Raw genomic sequence first — 26972 nt, 5'->3', positions numbered from 1 at the left:
ATATAACGCCTTGAAATTATGATTTTCATTCATTTGTTTAAAGGTTTAAGTATGTTAATTTATTAGAGTTATATTATTCCTATTTTTTTACAACACATTGTATAATAATTTGTTTCTATGATCTTTTTTTCATTTTATCTACCGTTATAGCTCTCCCTCTTCTCTTCTTACCTCTCTCTTTGTTATATTTTCGTTATACAAAAAAAATGGAGTGCAAAATAAATAAATAATTAAAATACTGGTTTGGTAAGTATCATAGTAGGTGGGGGAACGAGTAACAGCAATTAATAAGCCACTCCCAAGTATTCAACCATGACGAGTTAAGTCAAAGAATTAGGTTAAAAGAAATCATGATTTGCAACAACCGAAAAGAAAGTAAGAGATTTAACTCAAACGGTGAATGAAACATGTTTCGTCTCAATACCATTTTTTGGTTTTGTGATAAACTATAATTACGATTAGACTCAGATGACTTTGATTAACCACAATTTTAGATCACTATTAAAAGAATAGTTTCATTAACAAACAAAAATTCATCAGATGTTTACATAACTATGTATATAAACATTATTCATTGGCTGTTAAGAATAATTTTTGGAAATATTTATTAGATTTGAGTCTAAATTACCATCTTAGTTTATGTAAAATTTTTTAATCAAATTAGATGTGACGTACATTTGCGATCAGTAATGACCCAAAAAGGGTATATTTTGTTCTCTGTTTGGCCACGTGTTTATATATATATATATATATATATTTGTTACCAAAGAATCATCTTGCTTTGGTCAAACGTATTCAGAGCAACCAGAAGTTTTTTCGCTGCCATTTGCTTTTGTTATGATCAGCTTGTTCAGAAGGGAGAGAGATTCCTCCTAACGTGTCAAAAAGAATTTCACACCACTTGTAAGCTTGAAGGCAAAGCAATATACCAATTTTCATGTATCACTTTTTGTAAATAGAAAAAAAAAACTCTTGGATTTTAATTTTAAATTTAAACTATAAATATATACAAATAGTTACTCACTCACTATCCACCTTTAGGGTTTTATTTCTAAGGCAATTTGAGTTATTTTCATTACGTCAAATACTTATGAGTCAATTTTTTATTTAGTTATTGATGTTTAGCTCGGTATGATTATTAAGAAGTTCAAGATATTTACTCCCAAAAGAGGGCAACTCATTATAATATAAATATTCTATTAATATAGGGTTGACTACTATAAGCCGAAAGATGTTCGTGTTCTGTTCCTTAATACAAGAGGAAAAATGAGTATATAGCCTAATGAAGTAGCTTGTTCCACTTATTGTATTTGATCTTGATCATGATGTTTAATGTTATATCGCATCCCCTAAAGTGCATTAAAAAAGGCTACTAGAGAGAAGGTATCCTCAATAATGCACATGGTGGGCCTGTGTATATACTTAATTGGATATTATAAAGCACAACAAGAAGCAACACTTTTGAGGTGACTTGAACAATACAAACAAAATGGCTGAACATTTGGTCTTAAAGACACCTAGATTCCTTGAAGACTTGAACAGATACTAAACTCTCAGCGTGTATAAGAGTGTCATTTTCCTACAAAGACCACGATAAAATTACCAATTAAACACTATTCCATTGGCATCCTCGCTAACCCTTGATACTTCTTAAATCTGTAGCTTGCATCATTACTTGACCCAATTTGTGCTCAACAGCATCATTTAAGAACCCGATAATTAAAGTATAGAGAGTTTAAAAAAGTACACCTGTTACACATTGAATCAAGACACTCGTACATGGGGCCTACCTTATCAAGAGTATAAACCATAAACAAGTACAGAAGAATGTTCATTATCTTAGCATAAGTGAGTTGATACTAATGTAACGTATTATTACCCTTTTAAGTAGAGTAAAAAGAATATAAAACAGGTACATTTCATTAAAAAAAAGAATTTTTCTATATTAGGAAAACATTATTATTATTTTGCGTCTACATTTTCTAACAACACCCCAGTAAAGCATTGCTTAAGTATGACAAAATGTCTTTGGATCTGGCGGAACAGGACAAAAATAGAAGAACTTGGATGATAAGAAGACACCTCTGTGCATCAACACGTGGAAACTGCAAATAGAGACAGATTTTGAGGAACGCATCGTGGTATTTCTCACACTCACTTTATTCCAATAAAACAATTGTACAATGTAAACATCGTTATTTTCCTATTCAATTTACCAAACACTTGGTTACTAATACCCAATGCATTTCCCGAAAAGTACGAAACTCAAAATACGACGTCGTATGATGACCGTTTCGTTCCACTCGCTGACAAATACGACAAGCGTTAGTTACGTTACCTTTACGGCTTTACAGCAAACGCACGGCGCGCACGTTAGCAGCTACAACAGTTATTTGTTATTACCATACTATTATTAGGTAATTCTATTTATCAAAAATTTTAAAAAAATTAAATAATAAATAAAACAAATAAAATTGGGAATAGAAGGAATCCGTACAATTATCACAGTAGAGAGAAAGCGCTACTCAGGAATGGTGACAAGCACCGGTCGCCAAACTCTTCTCAGTAACCGGTAACGGAACGCCGACGATACCGGCCGGAGAGCGGCGGAGGCGCCGAGCCGGAAGGGAGATCCGGTACGGAAGCGGACGGAGAGGGCGGAGGAAGGGAGGAGTTCATCTTGCTGATCCTGTTGTTGGTGGAAGGTGGTTTTGTCGTCTTGGAGCGGTGGCGGAGAAGAGACGAACAAGTCCTTGAGCTTGTGGCGGACAGGGAGGTCGGTGTCGGTGGTTTCCGGTGGATCTTGGGGCGGGGGATGGAAGCGGCGGCGATCGAGGGGGCGGGCGAGGAACATGCGGAGAGTTTTGCGGCGGCGGAGGTGGATGACGGGGCTGGTGGTGGGGCTTCGCGTGGGGCTGCCGGCGACTGCGCATTGGGTGGCTAAGAACTTGAATTTGTGGAGAGTGGGCATTGAAGAGAGAGGAGAGAGAAAGGGTGAGATCTGAAAGAGAGTGATTGATTGATTGGATTGAAGAAGGAGAATGCCTTTATCGGGGGAATATAAAAGCTTCCTTTTTATTCGCCCCAAATTCTACTACTTTATTATACTATTGTTATTACCTTTCTTTTTTTATGCCTCACTTTTAATTATTTTTCCTTTTTTTTCTAATTTAATATTCTTGATTTTTTTCTTAAAACAAAATCAAAATCTTTTCAATTTATTTTATAGTATAACACAATAACACATTACCATGTGCAACTTTCAAAGTATAAAAAAGTAGTGGCATTTTTTTATTTGGAAATATATTAATGGATAGATTTTTGTAATGACATTTTTAATAAATAAATTTATATTTAATGAGTATATTGAAAAATATTAACCTTGAAAGTGTTAAACATGACTTTGAAAATATAATAAAAATCTATATATATAACTATACTAATGAAATATACTTAAACAAATTAAAAGAAAAAGAAGAGATAATATTTTTTTTCAAATAATGATAATATAATTAAGAAATTTGTTTCATCTTTGAATTTGAAAGAAGGAATTTATCAAATGTGTAATGAAATTTTTCTTTCTTTTTATTTTAGACTATGTGTGATTTTAATTTCTTTTATTTTAGTTATTTATATGTTATTATTATAGTTTTTTTAATTATTTAAATTATAAGTTTTTAATCTAAAAAATTATTTTATAATTAATAAAATATAGTGGAAGTGTGATATATAGTTTATTATATAAATTAATACAATAAAAAAGGTTTATATGAAAGATGTAAATAATTTCAACTAAAAAAAAAAACATCTTGAAAGTTATTTTTTATTTCATTAAATGTATATAAAATATGTAAAAGAAAACCAATTAGAGGGGGAAGACCTTTGAAGATTTGATTCCTATGAATCAAAGCATTAAAAATGGCAACAGTCAAATAGATTAATGTACAAGTTTGACATTGGGTTACAAAATTATACCTATATTGATTTAGTTACTTAAGGTGCAATTATACCTTTCTTCTTAAGCTATTAGGGAAGGAGTCTTAGAATATGATCGTGAGAGTCTAATAATATGAACCATGCATGAAACAAAACCAATTAATAATATGTGACACTTTTTGATCAAACAAATTTTTATTTTCTTACCAACAAGACTTGTCACGGACCAGAGTTATACCTTGGTGTGATAATGTGAATATAATTCTCTTTATATATATATAATAGTTTTTGTCATCTTATTACGAGTACATAGTATACATTTGACAACAGCAATATTGCCAACAGATTAGCTTAAAACACGGTTTTAGAGTTAATAACTAAATTAAAATGCTTACATTATCATATCAATTAATAAAATATAAAGCTGATTAATTTAATTATTCTTTCAAGAGGGTACCAAGTATACTTTTAAGTAGTAGATGAAGGCATTAATTGTTGACAACAAATTACCAGCTAGAAAGACTAGTTGGCTACAATTAAATTGCTAGACTATGAAAAGTTGGAGAAAAAGATTGGAACAAGGATTTTTGTTGAGATTAACATTTTTTTATGAGAATAATTCTATTTTTAATTTCAAATTTTTAATTATTAAATGAATAAATTATTAATTTTTTTATAATTTAAGATAAATATATAAGATGGTATCTTAATACTCAGTTTTTAAACGTAGAAAGGACCATTTCTTTTTGGCCTAAGACTCAAAAGGATGATTTTAGCGAGGAAGAAAAAGAAGACAACATTTTTTTACTTTAAATAAATGTATTTTAATTTTAAATATTTTAAAATTAAAAATAAAAAACAATATATTAACATAAAATAATATATTAATTATTTATTATAAAAATATTATATTATGTTATTAATTTAAACAAAATCAGCCTTCCTTTTTTTTTTTTTTCCAACCAAAATTCTCGTCAAACAATTCTTCTAAAGGTATTATATGGTAAATAGGTTCTTATTATGGACAAATATTCTATTAGTTAAATTTCACAATTTGTAACTTACACTCAGTAAGTAAGCTGAAACCTTATAATGCATAACTAATTAGTTGAATTAAAATTGTTTGATAAAATTAATTATATAAGTAGTTAAAATATATTAAATGACTAAAAAATATATATTAACATTATTTAATGTAAGTGTAAATTATTGAAAAATTTAAAGATAAAAATAAAACAAAAATATTTAAAATTGACTTTTAATAAATTAAATGTTATTTGACATAACTTTTTATAAGCTCTTTATTTTATTTTATTTTACTAATATGCTCTATTAGCTTATAAACGAAAGACTAAGAAAGAACTTCCAAGTATAGAACACCACAATACAACTCAAGATGTAAGACAATAGATACAAATTGAAAACATCTAAACAAACACTAAAGCTGTGGACCCAAGTGCAATAATTTATGTGGTTGATGTACCAAGAAGGATACTCTTTCATTTGAGGAATTTGTAGACGAAACGGACCTTTCTGTCTTTCACTTATGTAACTATTGCTAAGACAATTACTAATTATGCTAATGTAGATTCCTATTTGGAAAAACGTATTAAAAATGATCAAACAGAAATCTAATTTCTTGAAATTAATCCGTATCATGTTGATGTAGATGCACACTTGTTGAAAAATATTCTTGTATCAACATATTGATGTAGACACAATCAATTAATAGTTTAGGTACATTAAAATAAAGATTCAATATTCTTTATTCTTTCATATAATTTTATATCTTTCAACTTATATTTTTTTTTATCAATAACTCCAAGTAAAACAATACAATATATAACACAAAGAATTGAGTAATACTAAAAATATAAGAAGCTTAAAAATAAGAGTATTTAGAAAAGTTAAATTAAAATTTATATCAAATTTTTATTTGACTATTTATAAATAAAATATTATTTATCTACTTAAGATAAAATTATTCAAGCCTACATGTTAAAAATGATTCTCACTAACACTTATCAAACAACAGTAATAGAAACTTACTATTCTTTGCTTAATATCCATTCTTGACCTTATTTTTCTCACGAGTTATGAGAGGGAAAACAAGCAGCCTCTCATGTTTTCTCTCTCTCTCTCTCTCTCTCGTTATAAGAAAGACCCAAAAACTAATTACGGTAGGACTAACTCATATCTGTATAGATTCTACAATACCAATCATTGTATCCTTTTCTGTGGTAACATGAAAGAATATAAGTGAGCAAATCCGAATCCAACTGATTACTATATATATATATATATATACTTACAAAAATGCTGCTTAATGTGGCCCTAATTCCTGAACACAAGTCTATGATCACAACTGCATTATATGGACTCTAACCATCTATTAAATACTTGGCAAGGGCTATTGAGTACACAATAGTAGCTGAATAAATTGGCCTAAACGTTCTCCACTACATGCATGTTTGTATGTATCATACAGTATCTGAGCCTACCTGAAAATGTTGTTCTGAATCTTGATTAAAAAATAACAACTCTCTGGCCGTGCATACGTGTGGTTAAGCTGTTCTTCTTAGCGTCTCCTTTGGCTGTAGTAAAAACAAGGGAAATTCAGCACTTGTCATGATTTAACTATTTTCCTATCTGTAACCTTTATATTTAACACAGTTTTATGTATATTTTCACAAATACATCACAACACTACGATATGGGAATATTTACACTACAAATATATGTTATCTCTCTCTCTCTCTCTCCCCTATGCATATTACCTGTCTTGAATCAACAGTGAATTCACCCTTTCATAGCTACTATTATCAATTATGATCGTAACATAAAGGCCGGAAATAAAAGTATAAAACAGTAGCTTTTAGGGAAAAGAGATGTCAAGGCTACGACTTCTGAACTAGCTCATTGAGACCAGCAGTGGTAGTAGTACAGTAGTTTCACAGTTTCACAATCTAATCTAAGTCTTCTTCACCAAAATAAAAAGACTATGAGGAATTAGATACAGAGGAGCCGCTAACCCATTTATCAACAACAGAATCAGGTGAAACTGGGCAAGCAACCTTCTTCAAAGGTATAACATCATCTGTTCTAACATCCACTACTACTGCCTCTTCCCTTTCACCAAGTTCATCACTTTTGATTCCTCTCAAGATCTCCACCACCTCATCCATGGAGGGTCTCATCTCTCTTTGCTGCTGCAAGCACCTAAAGGCTAATTCTGCCACTGCTGTTGTCATCCTCCTTATAGCGTAATCCTTTTCAAATCCAAGATAAGGATCAACCAACTCATGCAATTCCTGGTTCTGAATCTTATTGATGGCCATGTTAGCTAAGTTCACATCATTGCGGTGCCTGTTGATGTCCACAGCTTGTAATGATGATATAAGCTCAACTAAGACCACTCCAAAGCTATAAACATCACTTTTGTCAGTGAGTTGGTAGCATTGATAATACTCAGGGTCAACATAACCTGGTGTTCCTTGTGGAGCAGTTGAGACATGAGTGACATGGTTTGGGAACAACCTTGAGAGACCAAAATCAGCAACCTTGACTTGAAATTTATCATCTAGGAGAATGTTGTTGGATTTAACATCACGGTGTATGACATCAGATAAATGAAGGTAAGCTAGTGCCTCAGCTGTTTCTACTGCAATGTTCAATCTCACTGGCCATGGGAGAAAACTTGATTTTGATCTGTTTCCTTGTAGATGATCAGCCACTGTTCCATTAGGTATGAATTCATAAACAAGGAGAAGTTCTCTGCTACGTCTAGAGGTGCATCCAAAGAGTGTCACAAGGTTCTTGTGCCTTAACCGGGCTAGAATCTCAACTTCATTCATGAACTGCTCAACACGTTTGAAATTGCTTTCATAAAGGCGTTTCACTGCAACCACACGTCCATCTTGGAGTTCACCTGATAAACAAACACAAGATTGGTAAAGGAAATCTGAAAGCAAGGGGAAATTGTGCGAGAAATTGGTAGAAATTAATATACATTAAGTTCTTCTTTTGTTATACCTTTGTAAACAGCGCCAAAACCTCCCTCACCAAGTTCTCTAGAAGGGTGAAAATTTTTGGTAGCTTCCTCTAGTTCATCATAGGTGAAGACTTGTACACCAAAGTAGGAACTCCTTTGCACTATTTCAGACTTGGAAGACGGGTAAGAAGAGACAGTTCGAGACGTATTAGTTGTAGATGTTAAAGCGTCTCTGCTTGAAGGAGCCATGAAGTGGTCCTTGCTTCTTGATTTATCAGCATTGTTTCTTCTTCTTCGCACAATAAAGTACACACAGCCAAGAATGGCAACAAGGGCTACAACTCCTAGACTAGCGCCTGATAATAATATTAATAGTAGACATTAGTGAAATTTTATTTCCAAATTCACTCTCCATGCACCTATTAACAAAATAAAAGAATGTGCTAAAAAATTAACAAAAAGAAAGTTACCTATTGCAACACCAACTTTGCTAGAGCTTTTTTTTTCTGCAATATGTCAAACCAAAAAGAAAATGTCATAACAAGGAATCAGATAAGGATTTTCTCCCTTAACCAATTGGTTGAACAGTAAACATGTAATTATAACTGCAAATTAAGTGGTGGCAGAAAGTGATAATAATTAGACTTCCAAATCAAAAGTGAGCCATCCAGTTTGCCAACTGGCAAAATATTTTACTTTACCCCCAAGAAAAGTAGCAGCAGTCCAGGTGGTTCTGATTGGAATGAAAGCAACATTGGCATAAATAAGCAAGATGCAAGTCTATGAACCATAACTGAACGTGGAAATTAAATTTAAAACTGTACTCAAGAGGTGTATGTGATCCAAAAATAGCATATCAAAACTAAGATCTATATGCTTATACCGAAAGCAAGAAAGGCTACAATATTACCAAAGTATGACTGTTTGAACCCAACTTCAGGTACATAATATTCTGTGCGGTTGACTTTATGACTTGTAAAAGGAAACGAGATAAAAATTATGAGTTGACTGACAGCTAGCGTTTCACTTCAGAAGAAATGGAGAAAATAAGAGGGAAGAATAATTCTAAATCCTCGTAATTTTTATTTCTACTAATTTTCCTAATCAATTAATAAATGAAGAAAGCATTTAATATGTTTTATGTTTTCAACGTAATAATAAATGAACATTTTCATTAAATACTCATTTATAAAGTAGCTGTATAAAGTAGCATGAGAATTATTAGGAGGATATAACAAATCTCAAGATGAAAAGAAGCAGCCCTCTACCGGTACTCTATTTGATTAATTTGCGTTTTACCAACCATAAGTTAAATTAAATCACATGGTAATTTTTTTTTTTTAAGCAATTGGTGAACTTCAAAATTTTGAAGTAAGAGAATCATCTGTGTATACTTATCTAACTAGTGAAGTTGCCAATTCCTGTAGACCTTCAAGCACGAGTGCACAACTCATCAAACCAACTCCGGTCTGATCATAATTACTTAAAATTACGATGAAAAATAATGACGCTAGAAGTCTAAAACCCTGTAAGCAATTTCAGTCCCCATAATCAGTGGCCCTGGACCACCAAATGGCCCATTCCAATACCTGCTATGCTTGGCGCGCAAACTAGGAGTCCTTGCAAACAAAATGGCTGCCACTTGTATTAGTCTACACAACAACCTCTTAAGTTCTAATCACACAGACAATCATCCTCAAAACCGTAAGAACCATAACAAATTTTCCTCCTAGAGAGAATGAGAAATTAGTGTTTTACACTTTTTTGGCCACCTGATTCAGACTTGATTAAATGAGTTGTATTACAAACTACAAAGCCGTGATGCCATATATGATGTAGAGGGAAGAGAGATAGAGAGAATTGTAGATAACTGTAAAAAAGAGTGTATGAAATAAAGGATTTAAGTGAGAATTAACCAAAAGAGAATCTTGAATACCTGGAGTTGCACACAACCGATCTCCACAAATACAAATGGTTTCATTGTTATCAGAATCAAACCCACACTGTTGGCCACCAGAACCAAGACACTCAAAGCACTCAGTGTCATAAGGATTGTTATAGTTAACATTAAACCCCTTCATCAAAACATCCCTAAGCAGAGACCGGTTTTCTATGAGCCTTTCAGCTTGCTCATCAAGAATTGCCACCTCAATATGTTGATCACATTCAACAACACCAAGAACCGGGTCGAAAGGAAATGGACCAACCAAAGAGTAAGATTCATTCTTATACCCGTTACTCTCACAATGAAACATATTACCAGGAGGTTTGGTGAATGCAGAAGTGGGTTTGCACCCATAAAACAAGGTGAGGTTTTGATTCCCGGAACCGTAGATGAAGCTTGTGTCATCAAAAGTTGAGTTAACGTACACATGGGTGCATGTTTCATTCCAAAGGTCTATTCGTGCTAAGGAGAGGGAACGAATCACTGGGTTGATTTGAATGACTCGGTAACTCACTGAGGAGATGTTCAACTCGGGAACACCATTGTTGCAGCTCAAATGGAACTGTGGTGGCCCACAGAAGAAGGGTCGATCACCGCCGGTGAAAGGGTAAGAGAGGTTGGTGATAATGCCACAGTTGAAGGTGGTGGTGTGGCAAGTAGAGAGTGATGCATGGAGTTGTAACGACGTCGTATGGTGGAAGGAGAATATTAGAATGGCTATGATGATGATGAGGGACAAGAGGGACAACATAGCTTGTTGTTCATTCGTTTCGGTTGTCAAAGGTTGAGGCCATAAAAAGGTCGTGGGTTTTTAGTATGAACTATATTTCTATGGTTTGAACTAACCGACAAAAAAACAGAAAAGAAAAATAAAATATGAAGATGAATTTATTTGACTTGGACTTTGATGACGTGTGCAAGAAAATTATATATTGAAAAGTTTTTAGTTTTTAGCAGCCAAATAATGCGTGTTTTCGTTTTCTTATTTTTGTTTAAACAATTCTTTTTATTTTTTTTAATAACAAGCTTGACATCATGTGTTGTATTATATATAATTATTATTTTTTATTTTCTCAGTACATGTATTTTAAAAATATAAAAAAGAGTAGAGGAAAAGTTGTTAAATAAATATATTGTTGCTTTAAAATAATAGACATGTGTATATAAAATTGTGGAAATATTGAATCATGGTCAAAATACCTATATTGGTTGAACGATGCTTATTCAAAATCTAGAACTATGACTGAAAGGTCTGAATCAGTGGAGCATATGGTTTGGACGCTTTGGCGGGTTCAAATGGCGAAGTGTTTGTGTGATTCTTTTAATGGAGAGAAATGGCAACTGAGTTTAATCGTAGGATTTGAACATATGGGATTTGAATAGGGAAAATTTTTATTAGGTTTAGAAACTCCAAGCATGTCTACTAGACATTTTTCTTTGAAAAATTAATGTTAATAACAGCCTGCCTTGCTGAATAAGTAATATTTCTATGAACAAGAGGTTTTGATAAGCCAACTCAACTTTCTTTAATACCCGAATATAGTATTATTTTAGAAGAATAATTACTTTATACTTTTTCAGATTTTTTAAAAATAACATGTGATATTTTCTCCAAAAACATTTCTAACCAAATAAATCCACAAACACTTAATGATTACGGCTAAGGTGATGTTTGAGTGGCATTTAATGCCATACCCAAGACTTTTTTAATGTATAAGATCTGTAACTAAAAGTTGTTGAAGTATAAAATTTCAGGGGCCATATATATTTGCATTTCACAAATATTATCTTATGTTTCTACCTTAAACTGCTTTGCTCTATTGAACATCTTTTTGCTGGTTGTGTGAAAAAATTATTGCTTTGAAATCCTCCAACACCCAGACAAAACCCAGGTTTTCTTTTTCTACGACAATAGGAGGTGACATCTTGTCACATTTTGTAACTAGTGTTTTGAACCCATAAAAGGGAATTGGTAAATATTTTGCAATAGCACGCAGAACTACACATCCAAAGTCAGGGAACAATAATTATTTCAAGATATCTGATAAAGAACTGCCAAAATCTAGAAATTGGTTTTTGTTTAATCCTGGGGTATCCATATCAGGACAATTTTCCCTAAATTATAACTACAGAATTTCAAGCAGCTATTGCTGAGATTCTAGATGGAAATACATTATTGAACATACGACAAAATATAATAGAGTTATTGGACCCCATAAAAGGGAAGATTAGTCTAATAGCAGTCAAAGAAGGCAACCCATATTTTAAAGGGAGATGAACATGCATCTTAAATTAACAACTACTGAATGCTACTTACTCCTACCTAATATCTACCATTCTATCTGCAATATTTTTCCGAAAAATAAGTCATCTGTCAGAAAGATGATGCCGTAAAGGTGCAAAGAAGTCACTGACAAGGTAAAGATGGTTTAGTTTTAATTTTTTTGTTTTCTATTTTTCTATAAATCTTTAAAACTAGAAAACAGATCAAAGATGTAACCAAAATCAGGTTGTAGTAGGCCAAAGCAGCAATGGATTCCTGCAAGGCTAAAACACTAGGCAGGAACAACAAGAATACATTACAGTTACTCACCTGATTTACATGAAGATGGAAAAGATCCATCCTTGCAATAGCAAGCAAAATTCCATGAGCTTGGGCTATAACCACAGTGCCCACCAGAATTTTGGCATTCATCACACAATGTATTGTTTGCATTCCACTCTACATCAAACCCATTATCAAGAGCAACCTTCAGATTTTCCAATGTTGAATTTGTCGCTAATACTTCAGCTTCTGACTCCAAAATTGGAACTAAGACTCTCGATTTGCATGCTCCCATTATTTCACTTGATGAGATCGAAGTCTCAGCATTGTCAAGGAGGTTCTCCACCACAAAATAGTTATTATCCATTTGAGTTCCATTTACACTGCAATTAAACTGAGGGGAAAAGCTATTTGCTTGAGGAAATGGAGAGGAAGGACAATCATAGTAGAGAGTGAGGTTCCGAGAATCTAGGCCATAATCAAAGAAAGTGCAACCTATAGTGGTGTTCCTGAGGCTAGTGGGACAAGTATTATTCCAATAGTCAGTTCTTACAACTTTGAGACTATGGTTAGAGTCATCGACTTCAAGAACTATGTAACTATCTGACATAATGGTAATAGTTGCTACTTCATTTGTGCATTGTAGCTCAAACGCAGGGTGGCCACAGTATAGGGGTCTATTGGATCCCCAGAAAGGATAGCTAAGGTTTTTGAGATTTGCACAATGAAATGAAGAACTACATTTCAGATAATACACATCATCGGCACAAGAGGATGTTGGGATTTGATTTAGGATGATGGTTATGACCAAGAATGAGAAAAAGATGCTTGAATAAAGAAGTTGCATCTTCAGGAAAATAGCCTGGTAGAGAAGAGGGAAAGAGGATATGGCACTTAAATGGAAGAGGGAAGATTGCAAAAGCTACTGGATCCAATCTTATGGGTGAGATTAACGTGTGCTTGGTGTGTTCTGAAATAGTACTATAGATGCAATTGTAAATTTAGGTCACCTATTAATCATTGACCAAGCTTGGTTATTGGTATTTACCTAACCTTGATAAAACATTAAAGAAAATTTAAGGGTTGGTACTCAGCTTCAAACAGCTCAGGCCACTAATGACCAAACTTCATGTCTAACTACTCTAACTACTTAACCTTACTCGCTATTCATGTGGTTCATGAATAGATCAAAAGTCAAAATAGGTGTGGCACGTTTGGTTAATAAAGGTAAAACTATTTGAATAAGATATATTGCTCCTACTACAAACTCTTAAAAACACTTTTTACAATTTATCTATATTTAATCTTTTTCCATCACACTTCTCTATTTGTAATAGATGATTCCGCATGTGGAACACAGTTCCCAGGATTTTAAGTAAGGATTTTCTTTGCTACATATGGTGCCAAAAATCAGGCCACATAATCCAAATCAAATAATCAATAGTTTGGACCTTCGTATATGTGAAAACATCCGGATGACAGGATGAAGCGTGAGCGTGACTTTAGCATGAGAATAAACCTAATGCTTTGGTGAAAACAACACGTGAAATGGTCAACAGACCTTATCAGAAGTTTGAAATCTTATAAGCATCCCAAAAGTCAAATCATTATCAGCACCTTTTATTCTTGTGCAAGCCAGATATTGCTGACCCCGTCTTCTTCAAGTTTCAAGGTGTTGGAGGAAGAATCAAGAAAATTAACCGGCACCATTAACAAGCAAATGATCTGCACTAAAATTCCAACACCCCTATTTGTTCCATATATAAGGTGCTCATCTCTTGTCCAGTTGATTTGCAGTGATAAAGTTAAAGTGTGTCTTTAGATCTAACGCAGAAATTATAACTAGTAGCTTTGAAATAAACGTGAATCCACGTTCATTTAAACACAAATAAAAATATGCTAAAGTGATCCATAAAAGCATTTTAGAGATAAAAGCATTTGAAAATACGGCTAGCTTCTTCAATCAGAAAGAAGCCACATGCTTACTTGTACTTATTAGAAACAAACATAAGAGTACTGTGAGAAATGAAGAAACAAGCATACCCGTGTCAGAACATGAAATTGTATGAGGTTCATCCTTGCAGAAACATTTGAATTCTCCGTCAAAGCCACACTCTCCACCAGAATCAGTGCATGTCTTGCACGCTTCATAATTTCCCGTCCATTTCAACCCAAAACCGTTATCTAATGCATCGCTTACTCTATTGGTAGTTACAAGTGAAGTATTGGAATTAAAAATTGGAATCACCACAATCGTGCATGAACCCACCTGGTACGAAGGTCCCAGAACGTAGTAGACAAATTTACCAGAACCGCAGTTTTGAGAATACGGATTCATATTTGGCATTGAAGGGCAATCATAAAACAGTGTCACGTTCTCAAGCAGACCATTATCATACTGAAACGGGGTGTTATCAAACGTGTTGTTTTTAGGATCACTCACGCAGATATTATCCCAGTAATCGTCCCTAGCCACAGTGAGTTGGTTTGTTGTATTATCCCAACCCAGAATACGGTAGTTGATGGCACTGATGTTTATCTTGGGGACATTTTCTTCGCATGCGAGTGCCTCCAATTCAGGATCACCACAATACTTTTCTCTGTTGCCTCCCCAAAATGGGTATTTGAGGTCTGTGATGCTACTTCCGCAATTGAAAGCCTTATTGCAGTTGGTGTAGTGGCTATCATCATCACAAAGACATGTTCGAATATTGGTTGAGATGATGCAAGTGATCAATAATATGAAAACGGAAGATGGGTGAAGGACAAGTTTCATTTTTGTGTGCACCAAAAGAATGAAGAGAAGGTATAGGAGAAGTGAGAGGGATGGGTTGAGGTGAAGCAAGATATGAAGATTGAAATAGTAAACCACGCGTAGATGATTATATTGAGAACTGAGTAATGAATTCGCGTTTCAATTTCAATGTACGCGAGTTTCAACAATTTGACGTTTCTACGATACCCGAGAGAAACGGCAACATGGGATTATTACGTGAGCACATATAGTTTATGTCTCTATGATGTTTCATACACCCCACGATTCTAGATTTCATGTTTGTCTTTTTTTCAAAGTCCCACATAAGTATGCTTCCAGAAAGAGTGTCCATTTATTGACCACTCTTAAGAAATTGAACCCATTCAAGCGTTAACTTCGTTATTTTACTAAGAAAAAAAAACGGGTTTGTTTTTTTTATACTTTTATCATAAATGTGTGGAATGAAAATATAAAAATAAACAGTAGAGAGAACATTATTCTATTGATAATAATTGTAACGATCATATTGAATTTATTTTGTCAACAGCACATTAAAATATTAAAACGGCTTCTGAATAGAACATTATCGACAATAGTTTTGGGCCAAATTGCTTAATCCAGCTTGGGCCACTGGGCTTGCATGAAAAGAAAATATCTTGTTGACAAAAAAGATATTTAAATGTAAAAAAAAAAAAGAAGAGGAAACTATATTTAAATGTAAAAGAAAATATTCAGCTTGCAAAGTAGCAAATGGATTCGTGGATATCTTTTGAAAATAATAATACTACATTTTATTTTACTTGCGGACAATTCAACTTCGTAAGTAAAGATAATTAAAAGGGGTCTGCGTTCAAATTTTTATTTTTTCAAAGAAAAGAAAGAAATGAATGCCAAATAGTGATGCAAACATCAGAATATCTTAAATGATATTACACTTTCTTTGACCGAAAAAAATGTTAAAAAAAAAGAATATATTTTTCAATTCTTTTGACTAAAACTTAAACTCTAGACTCGGCTTCGTTAATGAAAAGGTTTTCAAAGAATTTTTAAAATTCATACTATAAAGGAGCATCTAGTATTCAAAGTATTACTTCTTTTTTTTTATGATATTACAACGGCTATGTAATGTATATATGTAATAAATAAGGATAAAAAAATATTATGAGATCTGTAAATGCAAAAATAATATAAGAAAATAATTCAGAAATGACAAAAATAATCTGAATACATAATAGCTATTCACTAAAGGGGTGACGTTAGAAAGGGAATTTTAAGTTTAATTCATTATTTAAAAATGAATAAGACTAAGCATATATAATATATTTGGGGGCGTTTTTGGTCATATAATTTGAGACTTCGTGTGAAAAATATTAGTCAAAATGACTTTCTTTCACCAGTGATACAAATTATCAAATTTGTCATTATAACTTTGAATGACATTTTCAAGTTTTGAGGAAATATATTATACCATAGGAATTAGAATAATCAACGCCAAAATGTGTGACAGATCGATGATTTTTAAGTCCAAGAGAAAATTGAGGCTCTAAGTTAGAATTTCTTGAATGCCTTGATCAATCACAATTGCTCAATGTTGAAGTGAGAAACAGAGAAAAATAACTATTTTCCATTCATCTCGTTCCTCCATTTTCATCTCAACTTCTTTTATCTAATTTCGTTTTCACTAAAATTTCCAAACATATTTGGAACTTTTACACTAAAGGCCTCTAGATGTCGTGTGGAATAAGTGTTTTAGTTTCAGAGATACCAAGGGTCAAGGCATAAAGAATACTATCAAGGTATACTTTCAATTCAAGTTTGAACTAGTCACGTGATAAAGATTAAAGAACCATAGTTGAGTTAGGATTACAGTTGAGCTCAATCAATGAGCCAAGTGGTGTTATTAGTATGAGAAGCATATTCTTCCATTTTTAATAAAACAATTTAACCAAAATATTACATGCACAATGAATAATATTTCTAAAATTTAATCTTTCTCAAATTCAATGACACCGTAAACTTCACCTAGCAAGATTAGACATTGCTGTTCATATTAGATAAAACATTTGGTCATTATAGATTGATAAAATGCTCAAAACACAGTCTTCATTAACAAATAAAAAATCCAATTATCAATGATCTTAGCCATACCTGGAGGAGGAGGCTCTTGGGATGGTGGAGGTGCTTTGGCATCTGGTGATGAATTTGAACAAGTTGGTTGATTTAATTTCGAGTCATAACCGCAGATTCCATCTGATTTTACACATTTCTCACATTCTTCAATACCTGCTATCCATTTCACCATAAATCCATCTCTGATTGCCTTCTGTATGTTGGTGAAATCTCTAATATCAACCAATGATGGAGAAACTGGAACTACCACACTTGCTTTGCAAAACATAGGAGGAGGGGAAAACCCAAACTGAGGATAAACATAATCAATAGCTCCATTTAGGTTACAAGGAAGAAGTCCAGCATTTGAAGGAGTGCAACCATAGAAGAGGGTAAGATGCTTATCCTCTGACCCATAAACAAAGAGCTCAGTGTCAAGGCTGGTGTTGAAAAGTTTTGAAGGGCATATTCCTTGTAACTGTAAGTAGTCCACTCTGGTGATTTTCATAGTATGTTCAATTGGGTTGGCCACCAAAACCTGGTAATTGACATTATGGATGGTTATGTAGCTGATATTTTTCATGCAAATGAGATGCAACGAAGGGTGGCCACACCAACTTGGACGGTTATCTCCCCAAAATGGAAAACCAATGTTTCTTATATTCCCACAACTTATCTGATTAGTACAATTCCTATAATAATCGTAGGAGCTTAAATGTGGAGGTATCTGAATTAGTACTAGGAGGATTATGTATTGATAGAGCATAGGGATAAGAGGCAGGTGAATAAGCAAAGAAGCCATTGGGAGAGTGCAAAGAAAAAGTCTGCAACAATGTTAACTTTGTATTCTAATTGAAGATAGCATTTTTTATGATAGAAAATGCATTCAAAGAAATAGACAGTAATTGTGCTTTGTGGAAAATTTTGGATGTTTAAGTTGACTTACGTGGATGGTGTAACAAAATCAGGGTAACTTCATGTAGTTTTCCTCAATTCTTCATTTTTTTAGTATAGGGATGGCCTTGTTATATGGGGAAAATTGACTTACACTGACATGCTATACCAAGAAATTAATCTGTGAGTCCATTTAAAACACCGGCGTAAATTGGTTGGCAATTTGGTCCAAAGACATTTATGTTAAGAAGAACATTGCTATTTGTCTCAACCAAACATATTAACACCTGTGTTCCAGGATTAAACGTGTAGTTGAAATTGAAAATTTTGAAAACATGCAACTCACCCACCATATACGGGTTCTTCAGGTGTGAAATGCATGCTCCATGCGTTTCGCATTTTTCGTTGTCATAAAGTTAAGAAGATAAACCAGGTTTGGATAAAATTTATACTTTTTAAAATTACAATACAAATAAAATGAGGTTAGGTGAATTTGGAGTATTACAATACATATAGTGTGTTTTATGATCTACTTTTTTTTTTATACTATTGCGCTTGATCCCTGTTGATGAAATAGGTCATGCACAAACAGTTAAAAATGCCGAGGCCGTGCATATCCTATAGGGAGCTGTTGCACGGAATACATGTTATACAATTCAATTAGCGTTTGTTACAAAACTACGTCCGTAATTTAAACAATAAAAAATACTAACAACTATTAATTATTAACTAAAATTTATTAAAAACTATGTAAAAACAGAAGTGAAAGAGTAACATTTACAATTTTAATAAATAATTAAAAATGTATTAAAAATAATAATGTCAGAGAATGTATTTCAAACGATCCTCTAAAATAATTAACAAAAAATGGAAATGTTAGATAAAGTGTTAGTTTCATGTGGGTCCGCGAAATTGAGAATTGATCCAACCATATGGGCCTGGCTCAATCATGTTTTCTGCCAATTGGGCTACTCTTGGTGGGAATGCAAGAACTTGTGGACCCAATTAGGAGTGGTGGAAACCATAGAGTATTCCTTTTGACCAAAATAATAAACGGAGAGGGATTTCCTGAGATGGCGTAGTTCCATGCATGTGACCAATGACTTATGTGTCAGAGAAGAGGGGTAACATGATGCTTCCATGTACGAAAATTGTTGTGAGACGGTCTGAAGGTGATGCAAGCTGATACCATGTACAAACTATATCACATTGATTCCACTTTGACAATGAGTATTGCCCGGATCGGAATTCTCTCTAGTTTTAGCTGGTCGGTCTAGGAAAGTAAAATACACTGACTGGACTATCCAATCATGAGAAATAATCCTAATCCATATTGCACACATAGTTAAGTTGCACTGACACAAGCCCTCTACATTCAAAATATACAAAACACAACATCTTGGTAAATATAATCATAGATTATAACAACTTGATTAGCTATAACTTCAACCCTATATTCTAGGAACTAAATATGATTGTTGAACTAGTCACTCTTAGATGAGCTTTTGTCAAGATCTCTCTCTTCGTTAAGTACTCCCTTGATGAAAATAAATTTTATATAAGAGAGAACAAATTTTCCCCAAGACCTCTACAATCTCATTTCGAGAATATTTAATCGTATAGAGTAACCAACCATAGTACCCTGTGAAGCAAAGCTTTTGACAATTTAATTAAATTAATAGAACAACCAAAAACTTGAGATACTCTCAATTATGTCAATCAAACCTCCAGCAATGTGAACTGAAACAAAATTTACATAAGCTTCATCAGATGCATGATATCCAATGTTTTGTCACTCATGTCAGCCTCAAGTTGACACTAGCAGATGTTGTGCCAAGTGTCAAGGAAGTCTTTTCCCTTTTTCTATTGCCAAGATGATAATTAAGTGTCATCCTTTAAGGATTACTTAGTGGATTGAAGTCAAGTGGGTGAGATTGTACTTTGTCAATGGGACAAATCCATATCATGCTTTCTAGGTTTCTATCCCAGTCACTCCACAAACAGAATTCAAATTTTCTCCAATAATTATAATCCTGAAGGTCAAGTAGCATTAGCTCTTTCAACAACCATCCAATGTCGCATAAGACATATTGCTTGCGCTGTTTCTTGAATTCCCATCACCCATGAACATTCACTGACCAAAAACATGTCTATCCTCTGTTCCCACCCGTGCCAAATCTGCAAGTCAATGCTGGAAATGTTAGAAGGCCCTAAGAATGAAGTTAGCATTGTAAAAGCCAAACATTTTCCTCCTCACACATCTGAAACTGAAGGTTTAAGCTACTCATGTGGTCTACCAGACTATTTATTATCAAAAGAATGTCAGTCATTCCGCTGTTTGACTTATCTTGTGCTTCAAATCTATGTACTTTGCTTTTAACTTCGATCCAACTACAACCAGGATTCGGTTTTAGACCTTTGTCTTTCATTAATTTTCGCACTCCTGCTACCTTATTCCACCAACCTACACTTGCATATAGATTCGCCAGCTGCAGAAGTGTGGCAGAGCAACCTGGTTCCAACAATAACCTACTCTCTGCTGCCTGGATGCCAATCCAAACACTTCCATGAAGCCTAGAGGAAGAGAGTAGTGAACCCCAAATAACAGCATTGGGAAAAACAGGCATATTTTGGATGAAGTCACGAGCTTCCACAAGCAAACCAGCCCGACCAAGAAGATCCACAATGCAAGAATAGTGATCTAGTTCTGGCTGTACACCATGCTCTACCATGGAATTAAAGTAAACTTGACCTTCTTTGACAAGACCTCCATGCCGACATGAGGATAAGACACCGAGGTAAGTAACAGCATCAGGATTAACACCTTGCTTCATCATCTCTTCAAAGAGCTGAATTGCCTCTGGTGCAAGCCCATGCTGTGAATACCCAGTAATCATGGTGTTCCATGTGACAACATCCCTGCCCACCATATTTTCAAATATGTACAAGGCATCACCAATTGCCCCACATTTGGAATACATGGCAATGAGAGCATTATCAATGTGGAGGTAAGAATGAAAACCCATCTGAATTATTTGACAATGAGCACCTCTCCCATATCCCAGTGCTCCACTGCCCATAGAAGCACTCAGAAGACTAGTGTACGTAAAATAATTTGGTCTCAAAGCTGAACCCCTCATCCGATGGAAAAGTTCCAAACACACATCAACACGCCATTCTTGCGCAAACCCAGCAATAATTGCCGTCCATGAAACTACGTTTCTGACAGGCATTTCTTCAAACACACGGTATGCATCATCCAACAAGGCACACCTGCTGTACAAACTTACCAAGGAACTTCCAATATAAACATTGGCAATGAACCCAGTTGTTATTGCTAAGCAATGATATTGAATTCCTCCCCAAAAATCACACTTGGACCCACATGAACTCACAGCATGGGACAGGAAGCATGCATCAACTCCCAACCCTTGTTCCGTCTGTAGAACAGAGGAGTGAATAGTGATTGCAGTTGTAGTCCTCGAAGTAGCAGAATTGTTAACAAGAGGAATGGTTGCATTGTTTTCCAACATGTCCTCAATGAGCCTAAGATGACTTTGACGACCCTCAACATAAGTGTCACTTTTTGGGGGGAATACGAGGTTAAGGACTCTTAGTGCATTTGCAAACCTTTTGTTTGATGTGTTGGGTGCCAATTTGTAGGAAGAGAAATGCCTAAAAAGTTGACTTTTAAGACAAAATGTTGGGTTTCTTGCGAGGAATGCATGCATTGTCATTCCTTGATTCCTTGGATCGAAGGCTCATGCTGGTGAGAAAAGAAACATGTGTCGAGGGTTTGACACAAACCTAAATTTTGGAAAATGCATGACATTTATTAACCTTAGAAAGCCCTATGTAATATGCCCCCCGAACCGGACAAGGATTAGGTTATCAGGTCAATTACTTTACTTATACTAATAATAATAATAATAATAATAATAGTTATATTGTACTATTATTTTATTAAACTTTTATTAAAATATATTTGGTTATCTATGTAACTATTTAAATTCATTAACTTATTTAACTGTAAATTTGTAAATAAGTTTTGAGATAAGTTAAACCTTTTAAAAGTTATTAGAATAAACCTTTGAGAGTGTGTATGAAATAAATAGGTCGAAAAACAATGCAACCTTAAATTTGAAATTTGCTTTTTAAGAAAAATTTATCTAACATCGTCAGATTTTATTTGGATTGAGGTAGCTCCACACTATTAGCAAAAAATTTGGTTATGTTGAATATATTTATATGCCTTCGACGCATGAATTTCTAAGAAAAGATTAATCTCACTTTTTATATTATATATATAAGTGTTTTTAGGATATTAATTAAAGAATTAAAAAAATAATTATAAACATTAAAAGGTACTCACTCTTATAATTTTTAATACATTATAACATACTTTTCTTTTATAAAAAATATTATTTATTTATAATTTTCTAATGTGTGCGCAAGATAAAAATTTAATAAATAATATATTTTTATTAAAAGTTTTAATATTTAATATTATCAACACATTTAATTTAATAATATCATAAAATTTTCAATAAAAATTTATTATACATAATAAATACTTTTAGATACACATTAAAAATATTTATTAATTTCTTAACAAATACTTAAAAACACTAATTAAAGTAATTCTTTATACATAATAATGAGATCATTAAATATACGTTCTCAAGCAGTCTCTCAACGCAAATTCACTGTATTAATGAAAAAAGAAAATTGATAAAGTGATGGTAACTATATTATTTAGAATACATTTTTATTAAAAGTAATTTAGTAATTAAATTACATCTATCATACTTGTAACAAAATCTATTTATTGTTTTCCTCAATTTTTCAAAATGAGAAGTTCAAAATAACCTTTAAAAAATCAAAATAAATTGGATAAGGTTAAAAATTCATACATCAAAGAGGCATTAACTAATTGAATTATATTAAATGAGCCATAAACGCACAATATCCAAAATAATTAAGAGAACCGGATATGACTTGGGAATTTTCAATTTTATCCAAAGCCAATGATCATCCTCTTTCTTTACACAGGAGAGGGACTCACAACAAAAAAATTAGCAACATATTCAAACAAAAGGAATAAATTGAGAAACCCCCTTTGCCTAACAATCAATGAATCCTACAAAAGAGCACACCTAACATGGTCGACAAAGAGACCATGAAAGGAACAAAATCATGAATTGAGGTCATTGACAAAGCCATGTATCTTTCTTTCTAACACTTCTGAACAAATCTGCCCCATAGTATGATAGAAAGACAATAGATCAGACAATTGTTCCACAGTCATTTTCCCCATCACATTTCTTGCCACTTTTTCTCTATCCTCATTCAGCTTCAATCTCTCTATATAAGACCCTGCATTCCTAACCGTTGCACCCATTTGCTTCAATCTATTCTCTTGTTGCACACTCAAGGCCGTGTTTGACTGCAAATTTTAACATAAATCAATAGATAAAAAGGAAAAAAAAATGATATAACTATTGTATTCCTTAAACAAATGAGGAAAATTTCCAAAATAGTTTTTATATATATCCTAGTTGAGCCTAGATAGTACCTCAAGAAATTGTGCCCCAGCTTCAAGCTCAGACTCTTTGGTAGAATTCATACCACGGCCAGCGTTGTATAGGTTTTTTGCAAGTGAGAAACTACGCACTATAATCTTCCTTTTGTTTTCCATTTCCTTATTAAGTTTCAAAGGCTTTTGGACAGATGTTAAGCTATTCAACTTTTTCTGATATGCAACAACTGCCTTTACAAATTCCTGCATAAATTCCATGAAATTTCAAATGTTAATCCAACATGTCAGTGTATTAATTTAACATTAAGATAAATAGATGTTGAAAGAAACCAATTTCAAACCTTATAAGCAAAGGGGCATCCTGGGTAATCAAATTCATCTGAATCAGACTTCCTCATACGCTCAGGGTGAAACTGCAATCCCATAATGAACTTACCCTCTTCAGGATTATAAGCATCTGGGTCATAAAACCCTTCAATCAAACCATCAGGGGCAAAAGCCATTGGCACAAAACGTTGTGCTAATCTCTTGACCCCTTGATGGTGATAGCTATTAACCCAAATATCCATTTCCCCTTCTTCCAAAGAATCCTCAAACCAATGATGCAAAGGGGTGTCTTCAACAACTTTTACCACGTGCCTATGCCCATCATAATCATCATAGTTTATGTGCATCACCCTTTGGGTCTCTTGGCACTTAATTGAAAGCTCTTTCCCTATGTCTTGGTATAGGGTACCCCCACATGCCACATTTAGGATCTGTGATCCCCTACATATCCCCAAATAGGGAATGTTCCTTTCGAGGCATAGCTTGGCGAGGCTCAACTCAATCGAATCCTTCTCTTTATCAATGGCGGTGTCACTCACATGAAGCCTTCTAATCTCTTCCAATTCCTCCTGGGAAAGACCAGATGTGTCTAAGTCTTGTTCGTACCAAGAAGGATCAATGTCTTCTCCTTCGCAGAGAAGAACACCATGGATTGGCTCAAAGCTATCCAACAACATATGAACCCCAGAAACACGAGGAACAATCACGGGTACGGCACCATAACCCACGATAAGATCAAGGTGATATTCACCTGAAAAAGACCAAAAATCACATTACATGTTATACACATGAAACACTATTGGAAAATTAAAAAAATAAATAAAAATTCATATTTGCATTTGCACTATTGCATTGCTATACAGAAAACTTGATATCACTGAAGTACTGAAGGAAAAGAAAGTAAACATACCCACGAAATCAACAAACTTGTTCTTGCGAACGCTTCGTCTGGAAACAATTAGAACGCGAGGGAGAATGACAGAAAGATCGGAGGACATTGTAAATGGCTGAGAGAACAATTGTTATGGCTGTGTGGAGATTCGATAAGGATTATGAAGAAGTAATTATATAGATGTATTCGTTCAAATGAGGTTTTTTTCGCTCATATATTTATAGGATAAGGATAAGTATAAGGGATTAATATAAGCGAAGAAACCCTCGATTGTGTGTAACAACTAGCGAGGGGCTGCACTCAATATATATTGTGAGAAACAACGTTGGAGTCGCAGGGTGACAGAAAAACAAGGAAACATTGTCGTGGCTCCGCGTATGTTCCACGTTTTCAATTTCTATTTATTCTTTTTAAATACTATTGTATGGTTCACTCGTCACCAATTTGGTTTTTATATATATTTTTTCCTCGTTACTTTTGGCTGCCCGTTGACTTAAACTTTGAAAGCTGTGCATTTCATAGAGCCAAATTAGAGCCTTAATTTAATTCTATTCATAGTTAACACGTTGATCCGCCCATTAATTTACTCATTAAGATTTTTTTAAAATGTAATTAATGCTACATCATAAAAATTTATGTATAATATCATAAATTTAATATATTGATAATGTTATGTTTTTAATAAAAATTATTATTTATTAACTTCTTATTATGAGATTTATATTGTATAACTTATTATCCTTTGTATAACTGCATTGATTTATTAATTTGTTAAGATTTACATCTATCATAACCTGGTTAGAGAGGGGGGGGGGGATGCCAGCTGTTAAGTACTTGGATTTAAATAGCTAATAAAATTGCTTATCCATATCAATATAATATTACCAATCAATACATTGGTCTTGTCTATGGATTTCTAGTGTAAAATAACATACCATGCTTTTCTGAATGATACACCCCACGTATTAACTATATATTATATGAAATATTATTAATGGTCCATGGCCATGTGTGTTATGCGAGTTGATAAGCTAGTCTACATCAAAGCTAACGGATATGTCTAGCAAATCTTAACAAAAGAGCATGTGCAATGATACATGATAATTACATGCTATCCATAGATTGAAGAAATAAATTGAATATAAATCATACAAAACAAAATAATTTCATTAATTTTTATCAACTTGTGACAATAACAAATGAGTACTGAGTAAAATAGAATAAAGGGCATTGGGGGCATGCAATGCAAGACACTTGATTAGTAGGCAAGTTACTATAATAAAGCAGGAACGTGTTTGGATGGCCGGTCAAACGGTTGGATTTGGATTTGGATTTGAATTTGGATTTGGAGGAGATGATTATGGAGATAGATTAGGATCTATTTGGTGCAGCTCTTATCCATTTTTGCTAGATTCGATTCAGATGCCCCTTTTTTAGTCTTTGCTTTCTTTATTGCTATTTGAACAATTTTCCTAAACAAGAGCATAGCAAAATTGACCACTCCCTCAATTAAGGGGAAAAAAAAGAACATAGTATGTTGCCAAATGAGAAATGCAATTTGGAATAGGATAACTCTAGCTTCGTCACTGCCTACGCAATAACATTAACTTAGTATAAATGTTCCTAATTAAAGATTGGTTTGCAATTAATGATAATATAGAATACCGTTTTTCTTCTCTATGATATTCGACTGATGTTATCTCTTTTTAAAATGTTTTATCCATACTTTATGAACAATATTAAATGTAAAATTTAATTATATTTAATATGTCACTGTAAAAAAATATTATTAATTATAATGATATGGTATATTACATTAATATTTGATGTACAATTAATATATAACTTTTATCATATAAAAACCTTTCTTTTGTGTGAAAGGTTTCAAACAAGCAAAGCCTTCAAAATTCTGAATAATGAAAATCAAACTTATAAGAAAAAGTTGAAAATTGCATGTCTGAGCCCGGGTTCGAACCGGGGACCTCTAGTGTGTGAGACTAGCGTGATAACCAACTACACCACCCAGACAATAATTTGTG

At 33.5% G+C, this 26972-nt stretch overlaps 4 protein-coding genes and 1 non-coding gene across 5 annotated transcripts; all 5 read right to left on the bottom strand.

Moving 5' to 3' along the window:
• Positions 1 to 2503: 2503 nt before the first annotated feature.
• On the bottom strand, positions 2504 to 3014 carry LOC113861133. Its single transcript, XM_027493750.1, has one exon. The coding sequence runs from the start codon at positions 2969 to 2971 to the stop codon at positions 2522 to 2524; it is 450 nt and encodes a 149-aa protein (XP_027349551.1). The 5' UTR covers positions 2972 to 3014; the 3' UTR covers positions 2504 to 2521.
• Positions 3015 to 6211: 3197 nt separating this feature from the next.
• Positions 6212 to 15338, bottom strand: LOC113861132 (LEAF RUST 10 DISEASE-RESISTANCE LOCUS RECEPTOR-LIKE PROTEIN KINASE-like 1.4). The gene is made up of 4 exons (XM_027493749.1): positions 14461 to 15338; positions 8398 to 8433; positions 7969 to 8283; positions 6212 to 7864 (listed from the first exon to the last, which is right to left on the bottom strand). Exons 1-4 carry the CDS (start codon positions 15191 to 15193, stop codon positions 6936 to 6938), a joined length of 2013 nt encoding a protein of 670 aa, XP_027349550.1. The 5' UTR covers positions 15194 to 15338; the 3' UTR covers positions 6212 to 6935.
• A 4614-nt stretch (positions 15339 to 19952) lies between these two features.
• Positions 19953 to 21906, bottom strand: LOC113862597 (pentatricopeptide repeat-containing protein At2g37320-like). Its single transcript, XM_027495674.1, has one exon. It carries the CDS (start codon positions 21904 to 21906, stop codon positions 20398 to 20400), a length of 1509 nt encoding a protein of 502 aa, XP_027351475.1. The 3' UTR covers positions 19953 to 20397.
• A 1463-nt stretch (positions 21907 to 23369) lies between these two features.
• LOC113862596 (putative glutamine amidotransferase GAT1_2.1) lies at positions 23370 to 25039 on the bottom strand. The gene is made up of 4 exons (XM_027495673.1): positions 24952 to 25039; positions 24056 to 24792; positions 23751 to 23957; positions 23370 to 23621 (listed from the first exon to the last, which is right to left on the bottom strand). The coding sequence occupies exons 1-4, from the start codon at positions 25037 to 25039 to the stop codon at positions 23370 to 23372; spliced, it is 1284 nt and encodes a 427-aa protein (XP_027351474.1).
• A 1848-nt stretch (positions 25040 to 26887) lies between these two features.
• Positions 26888 to 26961, bottom strand: TRNAV-CAC. The gene has a single exon. It is a non-coding gene; the product is annotated as a tRNA-Val (tRNA).
• Between the last annotated feature and the right edge of the window lie 11 nt (positions 26962 to 26972).

Source organism: Abrus precatorius, unplaced genomic scaffold (assembly GCF_003935025.1).
Source record: "Abrus precatorius isolate BTA unplaced genomic scaffold, Abrus_2018 Scaffold3, whole genome shotgun sequence".
In the NCBI taxonomy this organism is placed as follows: Eukaryota; Viridiplantae; Streptophyta; class Magnoliopsida; order Fabales; family Fabaceae; genus Abrus; species Abrus precatorius.
Note: the sequence above shows the minus strand (reverse complement) of the source record. Positions and strands in the feature narration are given on the sequence as shown.

What these genes read in the sequence shown, in the direction of transcription:
- LOC113861133 (XM_027493750.1), bottom strand. Translation starts at nt 2,971, where the DNA reads ATGCCCACTCTCCACAAATTCAAGTTCTTAGCCACCCAATGCGCAGTC.
- LOC113861132 (XM_027493749.1), bottom strand. Translation starts at nt 15,193, where the DNA reads ATGAAACTTGTCCTTCACCCATCTTCCGTTTTCATATTATTGATCACT. An exon ending in CAAAGTTGGTGTTGCAATAG is followed by an intron (nt 8,284 to 8,397) that starts GTAACTTTCTTT and finishes TATTATTATCAG; the next exon opens with GCGCTAGTCTAGGAGTTGTA. An exon ending in TTTTGGCGCTGTTTACAAAG is followed by an intron (nt 7,865 to 7,968) that starts GTATAACAAAAG and finishes TTTGTTTATCAG; the next exon opens with GTGAACTCCAAGATGGACGT.
- LOC113862597 (XM_027495674.1), bottom strand. Translation starts at nt 21,906, where the DNA reads ATGCATGCATTCCTCGCAAGAAACCCAACATTTTGTCTTAAAAGTCAA.
- LOC113862596 (XM_027495673.1), bottom strand. Translation starts at nt 25,039, where the DNA reads ATGTCCTCCGATCTTTCTGTCATTCTCCCTCGCGTTCTAATTGTTTCC. An exon ending in GATGCCCCTTTGCTTATAAG is followed by an intron (nt 23,958 to 24,055) that starts GTTTGAAATTGG and finishes GAATTTATGCAG; the next exon opens with GAATTTGTAAAGGCAGTTGT. An exon ending in CTGGGGCACAATTTCTTGAG is followed by an intron (nt 23,622 to 23,750) that starts GTACTATCTAGG and finishes TAAAATTTGCAG; the next exon opens with TCAAACACGGCCTTGAGTGT.